Source organism: Furipterus horrens, unplaced genomic scaffold (assembly GCF_987537825.1).
Source record: "Furipterus horrens unplaced genomic scaffold, mFurHor1.1.pri manual_scaffold_10, whole genome shotgun sequence".
Classification (NCBI taxonomy): Eukaryota; Metazoa; Chordata; class Mammalia; order Chiroptera; family Furipteridae; genus Furipterus; species Furipterus horrens.
In genome coordinates this window covers 39,116,409-39,139,017 of record NW_028327180.1, presented here as the reverse complement: position 1 = coordinate 39,139,017, position 22,609 = coordinate 39,116,409, and the positions used below count along the sequence as shown (strand labels likewise).

The window sequence follows — 22,609 nt, the reverse complement described above, 5'->3', positions numbered from 1 at the left end:
AAAAGTCTGTATGGTTTTTTTCTGTAAAATACAAGACACATTTTCATTTCCACCAATAACTTTATTGATTTGGATATTCTGAGTATGTCGGCTATCTCCCGCTACTGTGGTTTTTAGTGGGTAGCGGCCAGAGCTGCTGCTCAACATCTTCCAAAGCATAAGGCAGCCTCACAGCAAAGAATTATTTGGCGGAAGTGTCAGTAGTACCAAGAAACTTTGCAAACCACTTTGACATGTTCGATCAATCACAGCACCTTCTCTATACACTGCACAAATCTTCTTTTGCATTCCAGTTACATCTTTACCTTTCTTGAAATAAAGCATACTACACCAAAAATGTTGCTTATTCTCTTCCATCTTCAATATTAAAATGCTGCACAAAATTCACCATTTTTGATAAGTTTTTTTTAATGCACGCTGATATGACAGCTGTCACAAACAATCTAATAAAATTGTTTTGAGTAAGTTACAGACAGCTAAGCACTCTAGAGCCAGAAAAAACTAAATGAACCCTTTACCCAACCCAATATATGCACCCCTATGTTCACTGCAGTTATTTGCAATAGCCAAGCTATGAAAGCAACCCAAGTGCCATCAATAGATGAGTGGATAAAAAAGCTATAAAACATATATACAATTGAATATTACTCAACCATAAAAAAGAATGAAATCTTACCATTATGCTAAGTGAAACAAATCTGTAAGAGAAGGGCAAATACTATATGGTTTCACTTGTATAATGTAGTAGAAAAACAATAAATCAAAAATTAAAAAAAATAAAATGTAAGAGAAAGATGTATCGATTATCTAAGAACAAACTATTATAAAAATAAGTAAATAAAAATAAAGAACAATATAAATGAACAAACAAAACAGAAACAGACTATAGGTAGAGAGAACAGATTGATGGTTGCCAGAGGGGAGGGGATATTTAGGGGACTGGGTGAAAAAGGTGAAGGTATTAACAAGTACAGATTTGTACTTACAAAATAGTCATGGGGATATAAAGTACAGCATAGGAAATATGGTTCATAATAATGTGAGAACTATCTATGGTGCCAGGTGTGTACTGGAAATATCAGGGGGAACACTTTGTAAAGTATGTGATTGTCTAACCACTATGCTGTACACCTGAAACTAATACAAAATAATATTGAATGTAATGATAACAAACTCACAACTATCAACAACCAAATTTAAAAAATAAAAACAAAATCCAAATAAGCAAACCAGAATAGGAGCAGAATCATAGGTATGGGGATCATTTGGAGGGTTATCAGCTGGGAGGAGGAAGGGGAGAAATGGAGAAATGGTGCAGGGATTAAGAAGCATAATTGGTACAAAATAGACAGGGAGGAGTTAAGAATAATATAGAAAAGGGTGAAGCCAAAGAACTTATATGCACGACCCATAGACATGAACTAAGGGAGGTGGGATTGCTGGAGGGAAGAGGGGTACTGGGCAGAGGGGAGCAAAGGGGGAAAAATTGAAACTACTGTGACAACATAATCAATAAAATATATTTTTAAAATATTGAATGTAAATTGTAATAGAATAAAAAAGCACCTCTCCTTTTCATTGTGTTCAATAATGTCTTAACAACAAAATGCATCAAATAAAGATAAATACAGGGAGGGGCAAAAGTAAGTTTACAGCAGTTCATATAGAAAATAATACAATAACTAATAATAATACAAAAATAAATATTGTTTCGACTTCCGGCCAAGATGGAGGCTTAGACGGACACGCTAGGTCTCCCTCTACAACTATACAGGAATACAACTACTTCAAAACAAAGGATAACTAGAAATTCCAGAAAATAAAACTACACGGAAGTCCAACATATGAAGTTATAAACCAACGGTGCCATTTGGGCAGGTAAGAGTTAAAGTGGGCAGTGCTGTTTGCGGTCGCACCCGGAGCGGCGGGCGGCGAGGAGTCCCGGTGGCCAAGCCCCTGGCGGTGCGCGACCCCGGCGAGGAGTCCCGGTGGCCAAGCCCCTGGCGGTGCGCGACCCCGGCGAGGAGTCCCGGTGGCCAAGCCCCTGGCGGTGCGCGACCCCGGCGAGGAGTCCCGGTGGCCAAGTCCCTGGCGGTGCGCGACCCCGGCGAGGAGTCCCGGTGGCCAAGTCCCTGGCGGTGCGCGACTCCGGAGCTGGGGAGAGCGGCCGCCGCATCGCCTTGAACAGTGAGGCCCAGGGGGGCGGGAGGACGGATCCCGGTCTCCTAGCTGAATAACTGTGTGAATCCATCTTGGACCCCCGCCCCCACAGAAAGCACCACAGGGCTGCGAAATAGGTCTCGGACAAGCAGGCGCCGGTCGCTAATTTGTGACGCGTACGCAGGCACTGCCCCCACAGCCAGCCCAAGAAAACAAAAAGCATCTGTCAAAATGAGGCAGGCAACTTTAGAAATACCGGTAACACAACTCACCAGGCAGCAGATAGAGAACCTGACAGATGAACAGATAAGAAACCTGTCAGAGGCTCAGTTCTGGGCCATTGTTATCAGGTGGCTTACAGAATTCACAAAAGAGCAGGAAAAAGATATGAAAGAAGCGAAAAACTTTCATAACGAAAAGAACAAAACCGCATACGAGATAGAAGGAAAGGAAATAAAATCCAGAGTTCATTTCAACAAACTGGAATTTGGAGAAGGAACAAGCAGTCAACCAATGCAGAGAGAGGAAATGGGAAGCAACAACGAAAGGATCAGAAACCTCTGGGACAGCTATAAAAGGCCCAACATAAGAATCATTGGTTTGCCAGAGAATGAGGAAGATGAACTAGAACTTGAAAAATTGAGTGAAAATATAATAAAGGAGAACTTCCCAGACTTGGGAAAGGGAATAGACCTGCAGGTCCAGGAAGCAAGGAGAGTTCCCAAGAGACTGGACCCAGGGAGAACCACTCCAAGACACATTATAATCAAAATGTCAAAAATTAAAGATAAAGAGAGAATCTTAAAAGCAGCAAGAGAGAAGAAAATAATTATGTACAAAGGGGTCCCAATTAGACTATCAGCTGACTTCTCAAGGGAAACCCTACAGGCAAGAAGAGACTGGCAAGAAATATTCAAAGTAATGAAAATCCAAAACCTACAACCACGAATACTCTATCCAGCGAAATTGTCATTCAGAATAGAAGGACAGAGAAAGTGTTTCCAGGACAAAATAAAACTGAAAGAGTTCATTAGATCCAAACCACTGTTATATGAGATGTTAAAGGGACTGGTTTAAAAAAAAAACAGAAGCTAGGGAGATGAAACAAAGGCAAACTAAATAGGCAACGAGAGGGAAAGAGGAACTGTGGGTACGGGAAGCATATTGGGGGGAGGTCAACAGGGAGGGGGAATGGGGAAAGGGAGGGAGATGATATAGGAATTGGGGATCAAGGTAGGAGGGAATGGAATAGACGGAGAGAGGTTGGGAGGAACTGTATGCACAACTAATGGACATAATCTAAAAGGGGGGGACAACTGGAGGGAGGGGGGCCACCGGGTGGAGGGGAGCAGAGGGAAGGGAAATTGGCACAAATGTAATAATTTAATCAATAAAACACATTAAATCATTTTAAAAAAAAATAAATAAATATTGTTTCAAGTACTCACAGCTGTAAACCTACTTTTGCCCCACCCTGTATTTTTTCTGGGAAATAAAAGTGCTTTGCTACATTTTCTAGAAAAAAAAGTATATTCAGTCCAATTCATGCCATCCATATACCCCAACCCCCAACCAGCAGCATTTATGCTATTGGGGTTTTACATCGCTCATACATTTATCTAAAAGCATATCCTTTTTGTTCCAAAAGTATAAACTGGTTTTTCTTGGCAGCATGAAGTGCTCCCAGTTCCTAGCTCTCAGTACAACCAGTAACCATAGGTGTCTGAGGCACATAATTTCATGTGTCTTCTTTTTTTAAGTATATTTTATTGATTATGCTTTGTGTTAGTTTCTTTGCACTCTCTTCTATGCTTCATTTGGACATTTTCATACTACCAAACCAGGAAGAATACCCCAATCTGTAGCCCTAGAAATATGAAATCCATTCAGGATGGCTTAAACTTTTTGTTTTTGAATTTAATCTTTTTATGAAAATATTGCCCAAATCCATTTCATTTGTACAAAATTAAAGTCATGAATTAAGTCCACCATACTCCCCATTATCAGCTTGTTACATTTCTTACTAAACACACACACACACACACACATACACACACACATTGTGCTAGTGTCCTGGGGCTGCAGGGAAAAAGACCATAAATGGGTGGCTTAAACAAAAGAAATTTATTGTCTTGCAGTCTTGCAGCTTTGGGGGGCCGGGATTCCAAGATCAAGGATTTGGTCTGGATTGGTTCCTACTGAGAATTCTAAGGGAGAATCTGTTCCATTCTCTCTTTCAGCTTCCAGTGGTTTGCTGGCAATCTCGGGCATTTCCTGGCTCATAGAATCCTCACCTCATCTCTGCCTTCATAGTCACATGACATTCTCCCTGTGCATGTGAGTCTGTGTCCAAATTTCCCCTTTTTATAAGTACACCAGTCATACTGTACCGGGCCCAGCCTACTCCAGTGTGACAACTAATTCCATCTGCAACCACCCTGTTCCCAAATAAGGTGATAATTTGAGGTCCTAGAGGTTAGGACTTCCTCATATTAATTTTATGGGGACACAATACAAAGTATAACACATGCATGCACATGTGCACATATGTGTGTATTTATTCCTATAAAAAGATGTGAGCTCAGCTCTGGCTTTTGTGATCACACTGCCCTCTTGCTGTAAACATCAGCCTGCAAATCTGCACTTTCATATGGTAATCTTTCTCTGAGGGCCTTTATATGTTTGGTGTACAACAGTGCCTGCTTCAGTCCCTCTGACACTGGGCAACATGCCACGGAGGGACTGGACTCCCCCCATCCCCCCACCCCCGTTAGCGAGTCTTAGCTGATGCACATTAGGGTCCTTCCCACTGTCACAGCCCCAGCTACAAATGTCCCAGACCTGCTGTCTGAGGCCCATGGACTGCTTTGCCAGGGTAATCAGGAAATCAGGAAATTGATGGATTGTGGCCTTTGCCATTTAAATTTTTAATGCTTATTTGCCAACATGGGGTGGTTCAACTCTTCCATACCCTCAGGAAGAATCAGGGTGTGGGTAGTGCTCCCAGAACATCCCAGCCTTCCTGAGGCTTTATCACAGAGTAAACTTAATACAGGAGATCACTTTAATGAGGCTGAAAAGGCTGAGAAAGGAAAAGGGAAGCACAAGGGTAGCAGATGCTGAAATGAAAGGGTGTGGGGACAGGGATCTTAAGCATCTGAGAAGAGAGCACCCCCAGTTGCTCAGGGACATAGTGCTGAGCCCCAGCTGTGTGGCTTGGGGCAACTTACCATAACTTTCTGTGCCTCAGTTTGCTCCTCCGTGAAGTGGGAGAGTAACGACTTCACAAAGGCAGCGAGGTTGTTGAGAGGATTGAATAAGTTTAATTCAAGCTTTGTGCTCAGAGGCCTGACTGGTCCCTGCTACACAAAGTGTTAGCTATTCTTGTCCACCAAGAATCAAACCAACAATTTTCTAGTGCAGGGGGTTCCCACCAGGGACTATTCAGCCCCCCAAGGGACATTGGGTCATGTCTAGAGTTGTTTTTTGGTGGTCACAACTGGGAGAGCGGGATGCTCCTGGCATTGAGTGGGTGGAGGCCAGGGATGTTACAATGTACAGGACATCTGCCTATCACAAAAAATGATCTCCTGTCATGTGCCCACCCCCCAGCCACACTGTGATTTAAGGACATTTGTGCTCAGCCTCCAAATCTTCCTTCCCCTTTCTCCCACCACACCCAGCCCTGGTCGTCCTGGGCCTGGGTCAGAGAGAGAAGATTCAAGGAAACACTCCCATGGCCCCTCCCCATGTCCCCTTCCCAGGTGTGAGGCTGGACTGGGGCCATCAGGACATCAGCTTTCTGGCCAGGGGAAGGGAGACACAGGTGTGACATCAGGGGGCAGCTGGGGATGCTTTGGAGATATCAAAGGCTGTCTGTATCTCTCTTGACCCCAAGCCTGTCTGTTTGTCCTGCTGGACATTCATCTCTCCTTCCTGGCCTCCCTGATCAGGACTTGTCTGACTTTCCTGGCAAATAGATCCCCCTTCTTTGTCGGGGCATGTATGTCCTCCACTGGTTGCCCAACCTGCAGTTGAGGCCTGCCTTGGAATAAACCACCCTACCGCACCCCTATAGGACTTTTTACCTGACCCCCTCCCCTCATTCTCTCTCAAAACCCTGCCTTAGGTCCTTGGTGGTCTAAAGTCCTGACTCTATCTGTCATTCAACCACCCTTCTGGATCTCATTTGTTTAACCGAAGCCCTGACCATGGGGGACTGTGAGGGTCTAGCTCTGTCCTTGTTCCTCAGACTAGGGGTTTTCAAATCTTTAGGGACCAGCATTGCTCAGCAGAAGGCCAAATCCACTGAATGAATGACTCCATGAGTAAATAAATGAATGAATGAATTACTTGACTCTTGGGCAGCTCCCTGGCTGGACCTCAGTGTCAGGGGAAGCTTGTTCCTGCCTTCTCCACAGTCAGGGCCAGGAAATAGCTGGCTCTAATAGGACCAGAACCAAGAGACATGTTGGGGCTTTTCCCTCTTGCTGGTGCTTTGTCTGCCCCAAGGGGCTGCCAAGGATGATCCCCTGGATTCCTGTCCCACCCCGAAAGCTGATAGAAGAGTGAACACTGAGCCACCTTTTATTTTTCAGGTGGACCCTCCTCTGCTGGGGAATAAATATAACTCAGAGATATTGATCACATGTTGCTCAGCCCTCTGGAAACAGACACCAGTCTGAGCCTCAGTTTTCTCATCTAGAAAATGGACATAAAAGTAATGTAAAATTTCCTAGGGTGTCATGGGATGAAAAGAGGTGAGGAATGGAAATAAAAAGCTTAAGCTAGTATTTTCATCCCTGGCTGATGTGACTCAGTGGATTGAGTGCTGGCCTGCAAACTGAAAGGTTGCAGGTTCAATTCCCAGTTAGGGCACATGCCTGGGTTGTGGGCCAGGTCCCCATTTGGGGGTGTGCAAGAGGCAACTGATCGATGTATCTCTTGCACATCGATATTTCTCTCCCTCCCTTCCCCTCTCTCTAAAAGTAAATAAATAAAAGCTTAAGCTAGTATTTCAGAAATCATCTTTCATTTCTCTTGATGAAATCTAAAGGGAGTCTGACTTGCAGAAAGGAAGAAATTGAGGGTTTTATTTTTCCTTATCCCTTTATCTCCTTTAAAGCAGTCTAGTTCTATCTCCCTCTTCTCTGTGTTCTCTCTCTCGAGCTCCCATTTTTCAGGCTTCTTTCCATAAAAGCGTGTGTTTTGGTGGATGGTCTATGTCAGTGTGGGGCTGGGCTGGGCACCATTTGGGCTGCCTGAACCTCAAGTTTATAAGTCCAATTTCCCAGTTTCTGTCTGAATTTCTAATTCTCTGCCTGTATGTCCAGCATTCAATTATTTGACAGATATTTATTTTAATTTTAATTAAATTTATTGGGGTAACCACAATTAACATTATATAAATATTAAGTGTACAACTTTATAATCTGACATCTATGTACTTCATTGTGCACTCACCACCGAAATCTAGTCTCCTTCCCTCACCATGTATTTTTTTACCTTCTTCATTCTCTGCCCAGCAGCCTTCCCTCTGGTAACTACCATTTTGTTGTCTGAGATATTTCTTGAGCTCCTACTATGTGCCAGGCGTTGCCGGGGACAATGCAGTCACTAACACTGCCCTGATCCCTGCTTCCATGTGAATCATAGTCCAGTGGGGCAGGCAGTTACAGCTGGGAAGGGGATAGAGCAGAGGTCAAGGTGTGATGGGGCAGACCAGGCCACTGTGGGAGCCCAGAGAAATAACTGACAGGGACCCAGAGGGTGCTGAGACTTTCTGACTGAGAATATTAATAACTAACACTTCTATCACTGTTAACATATATTATACTCATTCTAGAGCTGGGGAGACTGAGGCCCCCGCAAAATTAATGGGCTTGTCCCAGCTGGATCAGCTGGGGAGGGGGGCTGCTCTGGACCGCATGATTCTGGCCATCCAAGTTTAAAACCACTACTGGAGGAGGCCTGGGGGCCAGGGAGAGGTGGAGGAACTACACCCAACGTTTTTCGAACTTGAAATCGCTTTTGTGGTAACCTATTCTGGGAGGACAGTTGGAGGAGGGTGGGGAAGGGTCCAGAACACTGGCCACCCAAGTGCATACACCTGACTCTCTGCTCTTTGGGCGTGTTTCTGGACTGTGAAATAGAAGAGACTTGCTCCACCTCCTGCCCAGCTGGGTGAGAAAATCCACGTGGGGCGCTTGGCACAGTCAGCTCTCATTAAATGCCAGCTGGTGTTATTATGATGATTATCTCCATTATTATCCTTAATAACTAATTAATTAGAACTAATGCGTCCTCTTCGCGTCCAATTCGGTCTCTCGCGGCCGAGAAATCACCGGACCCTGTGGAGAGACGAACTGGGGTTCAGACCTCCCTCCAATCCACGACTCAGCCCACCCCGTTCCTCGCAGCCCACATTAGGCCTCATAAAGCTGCGAGAAGGCTGCGGTGGGGAGGACCTAGCAGCCGGAGTCTGGGTGCGGGTAACCCTTGCGACACCCCCAACTTTCGTGGTGAAGGGTCCCACAAACCCCAAGAGACAGTAGAGCGCTAGGACCGCGCGGCTCCGTCGGCGCTGGGTGTGGAGGCCAGGCTAACCCCGAGACCACGCCCGTTTCCCTGAGGATTGGCTTTTGGCACCGGCACGCGGCTCGGATTGGCGAAGGAGGCCGCTGCTCCGGGATGGCCCGCCTCGCCCCGCTTACTCAGTAGATTCGGGTTCAAAGGGTTCACCGGCTCCTCCGCGGCAGGCGCGCCCGCTGGGTGGACAGGGTGGAGACGGTCTGTGGCAGGGAGACAGGGGTGTCCACGGTCGGGTGCGGGGTCCCGTTTGCGACGCGCCCGACAGCTCAGCCCGAGCCCGAGCCCGAGCCCGGAGCGCTGCCATGGGTCCGGGGCCCCCGGAGAATGGAGCAGGGGCGCCCCCGCGGCCGCTGTCCCTGGCAGCTCGGCTGAGCTACGCCGTGGGCCACTTCCTCAACGACCTGTGCGCGTCCATGTGGTTCACCTACCTGCTACTCTACCTGCACTCAGTGCGCGCCTACAGCTCGCGCGGCGCCGGGCTGCTGCTGCTGCTTGGCCAGGTGGCTGACGGACTCTGCACGCCCCTCGTGGGTTACGAGGCAGACCTCGCCGCCGGCCGCTGCGCCCGCTACGGGCCTCGCAAGGCCTGGCACCTGGTTGGTAAGTCGCAGCCGAGCACCCCTATTCATCTGCCTGCTCAGTGCTCGCGGTGGCTTGAGCCTCCCCCTCTATGTCTGCCCTAGGGCCTGAACCAACCCCCTCTGCTTAACTGCCCTGCCCCCCGCCCCCCACTTCTGTCTCTCTGTTTCACGGCCTGAATCTGCCCGCCTTGTCTGCCCGATGTCCTGTCTCCCCATCTCTGGCTCATGGCTGCTTGTCTGAACTCTCAAGCCCCCTCCATCTGACCATTGGTGTTTCTCTCCAGTTTTGCTTCCCTTTGTCTCTCTGACCCTTGGGAGTTCCCTGAACTATCTATCGGTTGGGTCTGACTGCCCAGCACCTCCTCTGTCAATCTGTCTGGTTTGGCTTGACCTCTCTATCTCTTTATCAGGGTGACCACCAGGACAACTCAGTCTGAGTGAGGGTCAGACTGTCAGAGCCCCCTCTGTTCATCCCCCCTATCTCAGGCAACCTAGTGCTTTGGTGTTTTGGGGGAGTTGCCCTGGCAGCTGAGAGTTGGGGGCCGGTGAGACAGAAAGGTCAGGGGTCTGTGCCTGACTAATGGGCAGGTAAGGGGGTTGCTCTCTGGCCTGGGGCCTTTGCCTTCCTAGAGGGCTGTCAGGAAGGGTAGGTGGCAGGTCCTAGGGGCCTGGGGCACCCTGCCCTGTGAGCACAGATGATAAGGCCTTCGTCCATGTGTCCCTTCTCTGCCCGCCCATGCCCTGGGCTTTGAGATTAGCCCTGACCTTTTTTCCTGTTCCTCCCCTGGCAGGAGCGCCCACATCCTGGCATTGTGGGCCTGCCTGGCATTTCAGGAGGCAGGGCCAGGAATCCTGCCACTCAGGGAATTCTGGACAGCAACTTTCTAGAAGGCTGGAGGGGACGGCTGGTGTCTTGTCCTTGGGAACAGTTACTGGGGAGACGGTGATTTGCCCTGGGCCCCGTGAGTGACATTTTTGCAAGGTGCAGATCTCCAAGTGGCCCAAGGGTGGCTGGCATTGCTGTGGCCACATCCCAGGCTGGATTTCAGGTTTGTCAGGTCCTCAGGACAGGATATTGCCTTAAACGTTTTGAAGGATGAATAGGAGTGTGTGTGTATGTGTGTTGGTGGGTGGGTGGGTGGGGGCATTCCACGTAGTTGAAAAGGTTTGTGCAAAGGTACAAATCATCATGGATTTGAAGCTGCTGAGATGAAAAGTAGCTCAGAGAAGTAGGAGCTCCCATTTTCACACATTAACTCTCAATTCTAACATCTACCTCAGGAAGCAGATATTTACATTTTCTAGAAACTGAGGCCCTGAGAGGTGAAGTCACGTGCCCAAGGTCCTCCAGCCAGGCAGCCTAGCTCCAACAATGGTTAACTGGCCTGGGCAACAGCAAGGTGGAGTCTGGCCAGGGCAGCACATTTTTTTGACCAGAGCCTTCGGATTGGTGCTTGGCCCCCAGACATCTGCTCAGGATGCCCCTCCCAGTTCCAGAGAAGGAACCTAGCTGGTTTTGGTTTCATTTCCTGAATCCAGAGCTGCGGGGGTGGGCCCAGGGTCTGGGGATGAGGTCACCTTCAGAGACTGGGGGAGGAGGGAAGTCCAGGTCCAGTGGCCAGGCTCTTTCCAGGGGCAGGAATGGGAGGAAAAGTAACTTAGACCTCGTGCCCACCCCAACAGAGCCCGCAGTCCGGTGGGGTAGGCAGGTAGAAAACAAGCAAACAGATGAACAAAAGAATTCCCAGAAGAAAGCGTCCAGAATAGAATGTATTGAGGCAGCAAGGGGACTGTTGGTGACTGAGCTGATCAGAAAGGGCTTCTTTGAGGAGGTGGCATTTGACTTGAGTCCTGAGGGATGAAAAGGAGAAGAGCATTCCAGGCAGAGGTCATAGCATGTGAAAGGCCCTATCTCAGGCAACCTGGTGCTTTGGTGTTTTGGGGGAGCTGCCCTGGCAGCTGAGAGTTGGGTGCCGGTGAGTCCTCAGGGCAGGACTGTGCCTGGTGTGTTGGAGAAACAGCCAGGAGCCCTCTGTGGCTGAAGCAGAGTGAGAGAGATGGGGAGAAGGAGGAGGTGAGGGCAGGGAGGGATCAGGGACAGGTTGAGCAAGCCTTGTGGGCCTTGAGAAGAAGTTCTGAGATATTGGAATGTTTGCCAGGGAGAGGTTTTCTTAGGATCTGATGGGAACCCTGGGGCTCATGGAGGGCAGGGTCCAGCATCATCACCTGGTGGCCCCACAGTATCCTTGAGTTGGGGAGGAAGAGGCTCACTCCCTGGGCAAGATGGGAAAGGGAAGTTGACGGTTTAAATGGAGTGTCTGTAGTGGGCGGTTTTTCAGGGGATCCCCACAGCATCCTTTAAACCTGCAGTGTGACCTCAGGCTTTCTGTGCTTCAGTTTGCCTACCTGTCGGGCAACTTCAGGGAGCCCTGGACTGGCACGGGGAGGCCCTGTACTTGCCCCTTCTTATTACCCGGCTGTATATCCTGGTTCTGCCTGCTCACCTATTTTGGTGTGTGATCTCAGGACCACTCCAGCCTATTCTGTGTCTCCATCGGACAGAAGGACCCTATAGCTTGGACTGGTGGGTGAGTCCTGGCCCTTCTGTCCTGTATGGCTGTGTGACTTCTGGGGGACCCTAGAACTATCTGCCTCAGTTACTCCATTTGTCACAGGTGCCATAAGACTGGGGTGCCCTGGGCTACTGATCCCACATACCCCACTGTGTGACTTTGGGAGGACCTCTAGCCTTTTGTGTGTCTCTGTTTTCTTCCCACTGGGTTATACCCCAGGGAGCCCTGGGCGACTATGGGAAGGTCTAGTAATGTGACCTCTCCCTGCTCTGCCCATCTACAGGCACCATCTGCGTCCTGCTCTCCTTCCCCTTCATCTTCAGTCCCTGCCTGGGCTGTGGGGCGACCACGCCCGAGTGGGCCGCCCTCCTCTACTACGGGCCCTTCATTGTCATCTTCCAGTTTGGCTGGGCTGCTACGCAGATTGCCCACCTCAGCCTTATCCCCGAGCTTGTCACCAATGACCATGAGAAGGTGGAGCTCACGGCTCTCAGGTACCACCCTGGTGGGGCAGGATGGGGAGGGCACATGCACAGCAGGTGAGGGCACAGGCCTGGGGCCACACTCTGTGGTCTCTGCTTGGCTGTGTGGCTCTGGGACTCTCAGCCCCAGCTTATACACCTGTAATGTAGTACATCAGTCACCTGCTGCTGCTTGTGTAAATGACCGCAAAGCAGCTTCACACAGCACGCGTTTACATGCCATGATTTCTGTGGGTTAAGAATCTGTCTCAGGTTAGCTGGGGTTTTGGCTTCAGTGTCAGTCTTGAGGCTTCAATCAAGGCATTGGCTTGGGCAGGTCTCAGCTGTGGCTTGGAGGCCCTCCACCCTGCTCATGTAGTTGGTGTCAGAGTTCCTGTTCTTACAGATGTAGAGCTCATGGAGACTGCTGATTCTTTGACACTAGCAGAAGAATCAGATCTCAGGGCTGGCTTAAACAGTTTTTCCAGGAATCTCCTGAATAGGTCAGACCCACCCAGGATAATCTCCTTTAATTACATCTGCAAAATCCCTTCACCTGTGCCACAGACGTTGCCTAAATATGGGAGTGACATCCCATCATGTTCATAGGTTCCATCCCCAAGGGGAGGGGATTAGGCAGGGCAGGACCAGGGTATGGGAATCTCCAGGGCCATCTTAAAATCCTGCCTGCTGCAAGTGGGTACAGTTGGCTTGATTGGGGAGGTTATTTTGGTTTTGATGATCAAAGGAGCTTTTATAGAGTGTTTGCTGTATGCCAGACACAATCCTAGGCTCTTCACATAACAAACCCAGGTTGTCACATGCCCAGGGCCAGACCCACGGACCTATGGGGTGTGTGAAGAAAGGAAAAGGTACAGGAGATGGCAGTTCCAGCCAGAAGGGAGAGTACACAAGAGGGTGACCAGTGTTGCTGGAGCTCAAAGAGCCCAGCTCACAGTTGGGACTCGCTTACTGTTACTCTTGCTGTTAAGGTAGCGTCTTTGTTGAGGGTCCTGCCTGTCTCCAACTCAATCTGTTTGGCCCCATTCTGGCCTCCTCCCCACCCCTGCCTTTGAGTTCCCCATTATGACTGAGAGCTGCAGGCGCGACAGGGGTTGCTCAATGCCTGGGCCCCCGAGGGCTCTAGGTCAGTGGTTCCCAACCTTTTTGGCACCAGAGACTGGTAGAAGACGAGGGGGGTGATGCAGGGGCCAGAGCTCAGGGGAACTTCACTGGCTCACCCGCTGCTCACCTGCTGCTTTGGAGGGGGTTGTAGGGTGGAGACAGGAAAACTTGTGGCCTGGTTCCTAACAGGCCACAGACGGGTACCAGTCCTTGGCTTGGGGGTTGAGGATCCCTGCTCTAGCTGACAGACTAGGTCAGGCGGAGCTCTGATGTGCTTTTTACCTGCAAGTGCTTCATTGCCAACCTCATGTCATCTTCACTGTGGCCTCTGGGGTTAGCCTTGTTCTCAAAAGGGAAACTGAGTCCTGGTGAGATCCAGAGGCTGCCCCTTCCCTGCCCTTTTCAGCCCCTGGAGAGATAGTGCTCTGGGGCTGCAGACAGAAGCAGATCCAGGTGATTCTAGACTTTACCCTGCTGAAACCCAGGATCTGGGTACCAGGAATTCCAGAATCCTGGCTTCTGAACCTCTTGGGTTCTCAGACTTGGATTGCAGTCCTGACTGGGCCTTGCTTTGCTGAGTCTCTGCATTCCAGCCCCCCCATCACGGTGGTTGAGGGTCAGAGTTGTCAACATCAGATAACATGCAGGCTGAGGAAACTGGGGCTAGCAGGGGCTTCCCTGGGGCCACCCAAGGTTTGGTGGCTGAAATCACCCGTTAGCCAGAAGCTCCTCAGACACTACATGTACCTCAGACTGTGTGGCTGCCTGGGGAGGAAGTGGCCATGTGGTTTCCTGGGCTGCCATGCTGAGGCCTCGCCTGTCCCTGCCAGGTACGCCTTCACCGTGGTGGCCAACATCACTGTCTATGGTGCTGCCTGGCTCTTGCTCCACCTGCAGACGTCTCCACATGTGGGACCCATCCAGGATGTCAGTGACCAGCTGGGAGTCCAGGATGTGCCAGTGTTTCGGGTGAGCTGGGGCCGGTGGGGTGGGGAGCAAGGATGCTGCTGCAGGATGGGACATTCCCCTCCGCCCCTGGCCGTGAACTTGCAGTTTGGACTGTAAGAGCCACTGCTGACCCCTCTCCTGCTGGATCCTCAGAACCTCTCCTTGATGGTGGTGGGCATTGGAGCTATCTTCTCACTGCTGTTTCACCTGGGTACCAGGGAAGGGCGCCGGCAACTGGTGGAGGAGCCAGATGAACACAGCCCCCTGTTGGCCCCCACCACAGCCCGCCCCTTGCTGCTCTGGAAACACTGGCTTTGGCAGCCGGCCTTTTACCAGGTATGTTAAGGGGGCCGAGTAGGCTGCAGTGGATGCCTGTCTCCCACCTGGCCCTTACCTCTGTGGGGAGGCAGGTAGGGATGTCCAATAGATGAGCCAATGGTGGGTCTTCCATTCCACAGGCTGTACAGACATTGCTAATCAGTTACTACTCTCTTCTCCACCTGACCAGCTATGGTCACTACTAGTGGATCAATGACAGCTGCAGCTAGGCCCCCAGTGTCCCCTGCTGGTTGGGAGTGGAGAAGGGCCCTGTGATCCCTGAACCAGTCCCTGTCTGCCCATAGGTGGGTTTGCTGTACATGAGCACGAGGCTCATTGTGAACCTGTCCCAGACATATATGGCCATGTACCTCACCTACTCCCTCAGCCTGCCCAAGGTGAGCTGGGTAGGGCAGGCCCGGGCGGCAGGGTGGGCCCTGAGCCCGAAGAGTCCCACCTGACATGCCCATGTCCTCTCTGCCCCAACAGAAGTTCATTGCCACCATCCCACTGGTGATGTATCTCAGCGGCTTCTTCTCCTCCTTCCTCATGAACCCAGTCAACAAGTGGATCGGGAGGAATGTGCGTGCATGGGGCGGTGGCGGGCTTTGGGGGGGGGCAGGGACAAGAATGCTCAGAGTTCAGGTGCACAGGACCCAGGCGCTTTCATACCTTGGCCTCCACACCATGCAGATGCCATGTCTCGAACCTGTGTGCTAGAATCCTAGTTTTTGAGTGTCTTGGAGCTGAGTTCTAGAAATTTCTGTGCCGATAAGTGCGCCAACCAGGGTGGCTACTGAATATTTGAAATATGGCAGGCACGACTGAATAACTGAATGTTTCATTTTACTTAATTTCAATTGATTTGCACTTAGGATGTAAATAGCCACCTGTTTCTAGAATGTCAGCTCTCTGCTGAGGTCAGAGCTGGGGGATTCCTTAGGGATGGTCCAACTTGACCCCCTCACTCTCGGGGGTCAGGGGCTGGGGGACAATAGATTCAAGAACAGAGAGGGCAAATGCCAGGCTAGGAGCTGCCCAGTGAGGTGGGCCTGATGCTGGTCTCTGCAGATGACTTACTTCGTGGGCCTCCTGGTAATCCTCTCCTTTGCGGCCTGGGTGGCACTGACAGATGAGCTGGGTATGGCTGTGTATGCAGCAGCCGTACTGCTGGGTACAGGCTGTGCCATCATCCTTGTCACCTCACTGGCCATGACAGCTGACCTCATTGGCCCCCACACGGTAGGGCTGGTGCGCAGGGCTGGGTGAGGGTTGGGGCCTGGGACCCGGGACCCAGAGCCCAGGCCATGGGTGCTGACCTCCCTGTCTGTGTCTCTGCAGCACAGCGGAGCCTTTGTGTATGGTGCCATGAGCTTCTCGGATAAGGTGGCCAATGGGCTGGCGGTCATGGTCATTCAGAGCCTGCACCCCTGTCCGTGAGTATGACTCATTTGTTAGTTCATTTACCAAAAGGGTACTCAGTGTGTGCTGTGCACCAGGCGCAGCTCCAGGTTTAGGGATTCAGCGTGGACAAGAGATCCCACGCTAGTGAGACTTGGTTCTGTCTGACCTGGGGCACTTGATTTATTCAAGAAAGCCTGAGTCTATTGTGTGTTGATACTGAGGACACACCACATAGGTGTATGGGGGAAAATTTGAGTGGGCAGTGCTACGGGGGAGCTGGAATCTGTGCCATTCAGGCCCTCAGAACCTGGGGTTTCAGACCTGGATTCCAGACCACCGAGTTCTCACCTCATAGAAGCCCAGGATCTGGGAAGCAGAACCTGCCTGTTTGTCATCATGTGGGGGTGATACCAACCACATTAATCACAGGAATAAACATGTGATCCAGACCAGTGGCTGGGGTGTGAAGGACACCACATACAGAGGCCATATGATGCAGGAGGTTAGGGAGAACTTCTCTGAGGTGACGATATTGGCTCCGAGACCTGGTGGATATCAGGGCAAATGAAAAGGAACAGCTAGTGCAAAGGCCCTGGGGTAGGACCAGGCCTAGTGTGTTGGAAGAACAAGGTAGAGGCCCTTGTGGCTGGAGCAGAGGGAGGGAAGGAAAGAGAGGGTAGGGAGAGGTTGAGGGCAAGTAGTACAGGGCCTTGTGGAGGACCTGGGCTTTTACTTCAAGGGAGTTGGGAGCCCTGGAGGGCTGTGGGCAGAGAAGGGGAGACCTGACTCAGGTGCTCACAGGCATCCTGTCATGGCTGTGTCTGGGGAGGACAGTATGTGGAAGGAGGAGACCAGGGCAGAAGCATCGCCACTGGTCCAGTTGGGTGACGATGGGCTGGACCAGGTGGAGGTAGAAGAGGAGGGAGCCATGGGCAGGTTCTGAATAGACTTTTTGAAGGCAGAGCTGGCAGTATTGGCTGAAGTGTCAGATGCAGCAGAAAAAAGGGGGTGAGGGCGACCTCCCAGGTTCTAGCCTTAGTGCTGGAACAGGTGGGGCTGCCCAAAGCTAAGGTATGAGTGGCAGGTCCAGGCTGAGGCTGGAGAGTCTCTACAAGTGTCCACTCAACCTGCTCTGTCCTCCCCCTGCCCTAGCTCGGAGCTCTGCTGCAGGGCCTGTGTGGGTTTCTACCACTGGGTGATGGTGGCTGTGACAGGCGGCGTAGGCGTGGCCGCCACCCTCTCTCTGTGCAGTCTCCTCATCTGGCCCATCCGCCTGCGGAGCTGTGAGTTATGGACAACCTCATTATTCCCAATCTGGCCATGGGTGGGGGCGCTGGGGCAGGCCCCACACTAACCCCACCCCTACCCTCTCTTGCAGGAGCCCCTGGAGTCCAACCCTGACATTCCCCCATGGCCTCCTGCCCTATGCAAATAAGCTGCAATTGTTCACATTCCATCCCCTGCTCCTCCGGCCCCCACCCCTCCCCTTCCTTGCCTGGCTGCAGGGATGGTGGGTGAGGACAGGATGGGCTAGACCCCAGCAGCTCACCTCTGCTAGGCCAAGACACCTAGCAGGGCCCTCTGGTATCTGGGGGCTTAAGGGTCCTCATGGTTTGCGGGTGCCCAAGCCTAACTCTAATGGATGATTTGGGTGCCCTAAGTTGCATGGGGGCAGGATGTGAAGATCCTGGGCCCAGGGGCTGCCCCGGGGTCAACCCCAGCTCCATGTCACCCCTGGCATAGCTGGGTCTCCAGGGTGCTGCTGGCAGTGAATAAAGAGTCGCTCATGGTGAGGATGGTCAGCTGTCTGCCTGGGCCTGGGCTCTGGCTAGTAACTCCCTTTGCCTGACTGACCAGTGCCCTGGTCCTCAGATGTAGACAGACCAGTGGGGAGAGGTGCAGTGCCCCCCATAGAGGAACGGTCTTTATCAGACAGCAGACGTGTAGATGGGTTGGGGCTGCTGGCCAGTGGATGGGCAGTAGTGTTCCAGGTTCCACTGCTGGTAGTCCTGGGTTGTGTAGCTCGGACGCTGCAGTGCCGACAAGTAGGGCACGTAGTCTGACACCTGCCCCAGCGGCTCCACCCTGTATTGGTGCCTGTTGACCACTGTGGGGCAGGACTCGGGTCATTTCCTGGCTCTAGCTCCCTAGACCCAGGCAATTTTATCCCCATCCCTTGGCACCTGTGATGCCAGCCTCACCATATTCCTTGCCCCAGATGGGTCTGTCTTTCCACAGCATGGTCCCCCACCGTGTTCTGGGGGCCCTGTACTGGGCAGGCACGATGGGGTCATACCAGGCAGTCTCCCGGAGGTGCTGGGTGTAGGCTACAGGGAGAGTAGGGGAGAAGGTCACCTCTGGCCCTCACCTTCCCCTTGGTGCTGGCCTGCGTCCAGGCAGGTGGCCACTCACCTGAGGGCACGCTGTGCTTCCGGTGGCCATAGCATCCATGCCAGTGGGCATAAGCCTCCCGGTAGGGGCTGTCTGGGGCCCTTGGTAGCATGTACCAGGCTTCGCAGTAGTCCGAGTTGGTTAGGCCAGTGTACCACAGCTGGCTGGCCGAGTTACATCCCATGGGTGTGTAGTCCCAGCGCACTGCCTGTTTGATGGCTGGCGTCCAGCGAGGCCCCTCCAGGGACAGGTAGTCATCACTAAGGGTCAGGGACAGAGGCTAGGCCTGTGGCCATCCCCTGCCCCTTCCTGGGTCACAGTCTCTAGAACTCGCCTTTTATCCTCATTACCACATGTTGTGACAGGGAGGGTGCGAAGGCCTGGCCCACAGTGCAGAGGGCCTTACTCCATTCCCACTTGGCTGTGTCCTTCAGCCATTGCACACTCCCTTCTCTCTGCCACATCCTCCCCAGGACCCTCACTAAACCTTTCACTTTTTCTTGTCTCTCCCCTCAGGGGACACCAAGGGAGGGTGGGCTATAAATCTCTGGCCATTCTTAAGGTCCTAAGTTCTTGTCCAGCCTCCCAGATGCACAGGCTCCTTCCTCCAGGAAGCCCCTTGGCCTGGAGGCACACAAGGATAAAGTGGGCTGAGTGGCCTGGAGAGAGCAGGTGGGGGTGCCCAGATTCCTGGGGAGACCCTTGCGGGGGGGGGGGAACCTTTGTGTCATCACCAGCTGGGAGTGAGAGTGCACTTAAAGAACAAACTGTGGCTACACATTTGTGCCTGTTCCAGGGGTCATCTCTGGTGCCAGAGTCTGTTTAGGCTAAGAGCACAAGGAGGGCTTCCCCAAAGAGGAGGAGGCACCTCACTCCAGGTGACAGGAGTGATGTGCAAAGGTCCTAGGGCAGCAAAGGACAGTTTAAGGAACAGAGAAGCTGCAGAGAAGTTAGTGAAAATATGCTAATGATGGCAAAAATCAGGTTGCAATGAGGTACCATTAAAACTAAAACTAAAGAAAAGTAGAAAAAAAAGCTGTTCAAGTGAAGCTTCAGGTAAATCTGCTTAAGCAGAACCCTCAAATGGCAATTTCTTTTGGAATGTATCCCAGTAGCATGACTGCCCAAGACAAAGATGTGCATGTGCTCTGACATGGTGAGCTCACTCCTGGAAAATCACCCATGAATGAGGCTGGCTGCCCAAGATGGCCCCAGAAGGGCCAATGACAAAACACTTTTAACTCCTCCATACACAGAGAACCTGGCTCAGAGTTCTCACTCTAGTAGATTTGATCGGAGCATCAAAAGAAATGAACATCTCATAAAAGGTGGGACCAGCCTGGTCGGTTGTGTGGAACATGTCTCAGGAACCTGACGCAGACTGGATTTGCCACCCAAAGGAGTATTTCAAGATCACCTGGGGTGTCCTACTTTTAAAGATTTTTGAACTACAAAATGCACATGGCTTGTTAAAAACTAAAATGCTAAAAAATAATGAACACTGAGTATCCCCTTACCCCAGTGGCCAGCCTGGACCTGGGCTACCACTGATTTCCTGTGTCTTCCTTGTGTCCCTAATATTACAGAAATGTGGAAGCTTGCTGCACTCAGTTTCTCATGTTTGTTTTTGTTTTTTAAAATTTTCTTGGAAGTGGAGTGGCACAAAGGGCACTTACTCATCTGTTTTTGTTTTTTACAGCTACAGAGGAATAGCTTATTAAAACAGTCAAGTCACTTATTAATGGATATTCTACTGGCTTGAGAGTCCCCCCGAATTCATCATGTCCACCTGGAACCTCAGATGTGACCTTTGGAAAGAGGCTCTTAGCAGATAGAACTCATTAAGATGAGGTCATGGTGGTGTAAGTGGGGGGTGGCTGGTGTCCTTGTAAGCAGAGGGGAACCTGAACACACACAGTGGAGGTCACGTGACGATGGGGGGGAAATCAGTGGGCAATGTGTCTACAAGCCAAGGGACACCAAGAGTCACCAGAAGGAATTACCCCTGTTGACACCCTGTCTCGTACTTTTGGCCTCCAAAGCTGGGAGAGAATGAATTTCTGGTGTCTAAGCTGCCCAGCGTGTGGTGTCCTGTTACAGCAGTCCCAGGAAACCCCTACTAGATACCCAGGTTCTCAGCTTGTGTGGGTGTGTTGTGCCCACAGTGAGCCATCACGTGTGACCTGCACACGCCCCTGCCAGTCTCCACGACTGCCTTGCTCTGACAACTGGTGGGGAGGAGATGCAGGGAGCAGACATTGGAGTACAGCACCAATGCCTTTTATGAATTAGTGACACTCTGGAGAAGCCAAGCTAAAACCCAGAGGGTCCGTGTTTGGGCACGGGGTGGATACTCACCTGTAGAGAGGTGCCGGGAAGTCCACTTCGAGGGTCCCCTGGGGGACATAGGGCTGGGTAATCTCCTGCCTCAGGGTCTGCATGTCTGCCTCTGAGTTCCTGGGTGCTCCTGCCCAGAAGGCCTGTGAGGCCATTGTTGACAGCAACAAAGGCCTTCCTTTGTGTCCTGGCAATGCTGCTGGTGGCCCTGGCCCCTGGCCAGACCACTCCCTCCCACCCCAGCTGAGAGGCTGAAGGAAGGAGGTGGGGCCACACCCAGGTGGCTCCAAGCTCAGTGCTCTCCTGGTTCCCTCCCCATATCCCCACAGAGAAGCCTCTGAGCCAAATGAAGCTTCTGCATTTTGCTTCTGCATCCTCAGCTCCACCTTTTCAGGTGCTTAGGCCTGGACCTGCCAGTCCTCAACCCTTCCCTTCTCACCCCATCCCCATCCAGGCCTTCACCTGTTTCCAGAATACACCAGAGGAGAAACCTGCAAACAGGTGTTTCCGGCAGTATGATTCAAAATAACCAGAAAGTGGAAACAGCCCAAATGCCCACCAACTGAATAAACAAAACATGATCCACCCACATACTGCAATATTAGCCATGAAAAGGAGTGAAGCTCTGACACTCACTACAATGTGGATGGACCTTGAACACATGATGCTCAGTGAGAGAAGCCAGACACAGAAGGCCACACAGTGTGTGATTCCATTCATGTGACACGCCCAGAAAAGGCAAATCCAGAGACAGGAAGTAGGTTCATGGTTGCCAGGGGCTGGAGGTGACTGCTAACAGAGATGGGTTTTCTTTTTGGGGTGATGGAAATGTTCTAGAATTAGAAGTGCTGTTTGGACAACATTGTGAATGCACCAAATGTCACTGAATTGTTCAGACTAAGTCGGTAAGCTGTAAGTTATGCACATTTTACCACAATTTCAAACAAAATCCAGAACTGGCTCTCCATTCACAACCTCCACCTGGTCCTGGCCGATCACATCACCAGCCCGGCAGAACCTCCTCTGTGGCCTCTCTCCCCCTACACCAGTGGGCAGGTCTCCACTCAGCAATCTTTTCCCCTTCTCAAACCACTACCAGCTCCCACCTCCCTGAGGGTAGAGACCCAGGTCCTTCAAACCCAGGCTCTGCATGACCTGCTCAGGCCCTCCTATGCCCTCACCGCCTCCCTCTCTCCCTCGACTCACTCTGCTCCAGTTACATGGGCCTCCTCACTGTTCCTCCAACACATCAGGAACTGTCCTGCCCAGGACCTTTGCACAGGCAGTGCCCACTACCTGGGAAGTTCTCTGCCCAGGAGTCTCCTGCTCTTCAAGTCCTTGCTCCAACATCAGTTTTGTTGCAAGCCCTGGATTTAAAGCTGTCCCTTCCCCAAAGCCTCCTACCTCTGTCACATAGCGCACAGCTCCCTCATACCCAACAGAAGCTCCACGAGGGCAGGTCTTGGGATCTGGTCTCTCTTGTCCCTAGTGCCTAGGACAGGGATCTTAAAGTGGAGGAAGGGCCTGGGGTGCTCCACCAGCCCTGAGTAGCCACAAGGTCCACTGGTCTCCCTGCTGCACTGGCTTCTGCCTCATCCATAACTTCCTTTCCCAAAAAAGCTACATTCAATGATCACAGGACATGTGACGGTCCTTGCCCCGCCCCACCCCACCCTTCATCCCTGTCCAAATACAGATGCTGGGTGGGCAATACCTCCAT

At 51.4% G+C, this 22,609-nt stretch overlaps 2 protein-coding genes across 5 annotated transcripts; one reads left to right on the top strand and one right to left on the bottom strand.

Annotated features, from left to right (window-relative positions):
- Positions 1–8,871: 8,871 nt before the first annotated feature.
- Positions 8,872–22,544, top strand: MFSD12 (major facilitator superfamily domain containing 12). 4 transcript variants are annotated; one of them, XM_090289298.1, is made up of 10 exons: positions 8,873–9,351; positions 12,189–12,399; positions 14,322–14,460; positions 14,593–14,775; positions 15,063–15,155; positions 15,247–15,339; positions 15,829–15,999; positions 16,099–16,193; positions 17,314–17,444; positions 20,252–22,540. In XM_090289298.1, the coding sequence occupies exons 1-10, from the start codon at positions 9,054–9,056 to the stop codon at positions 20,263–20,265; spliced, it is 1,428 nt and encodes a 475-aa protein (XP_090145424.1). In that variant the 5' UTR covers positions 8,873–9,053; the 3' UTR covers positions 20,266–22,540. The 4 variants fall into 4 exon arrangements, with proteins under 4 accessions (XP_090145426.1, XP_090145424.1, XP_090145427.1 ...); XM_090289299.1 differs by lacking the exon at positions 20,252–22,540 and adding an exon at positions 17,540–17,963 and having other exon boundaries at positions 8,874–9,351; XM_090289300.1 differs by lacking the exon at positions 17,314–17,444 and having other exon boundaries at positions 8,872–9,351; positions 20,252–22,544.
- On the bottom strand, positions 17,984–21,425 carry TEKTIP1 (tektin bundle interacting protein 1). Its single transcript, XM_090289302.1, is given in 4 exon segments — positions 17,984–18,268; positions 18,363–18,571; positions 18,573–18,812; positions 20,911–21,425. Coding segments are annotated over 4 exon segments (981 nt in total). The 5' UTR covers positions 21,264–21,425; the 3' UTR covers positions 17,984–18,089.
- Positions 22,545–22,609: the final 65 nt, after the last annotated feature.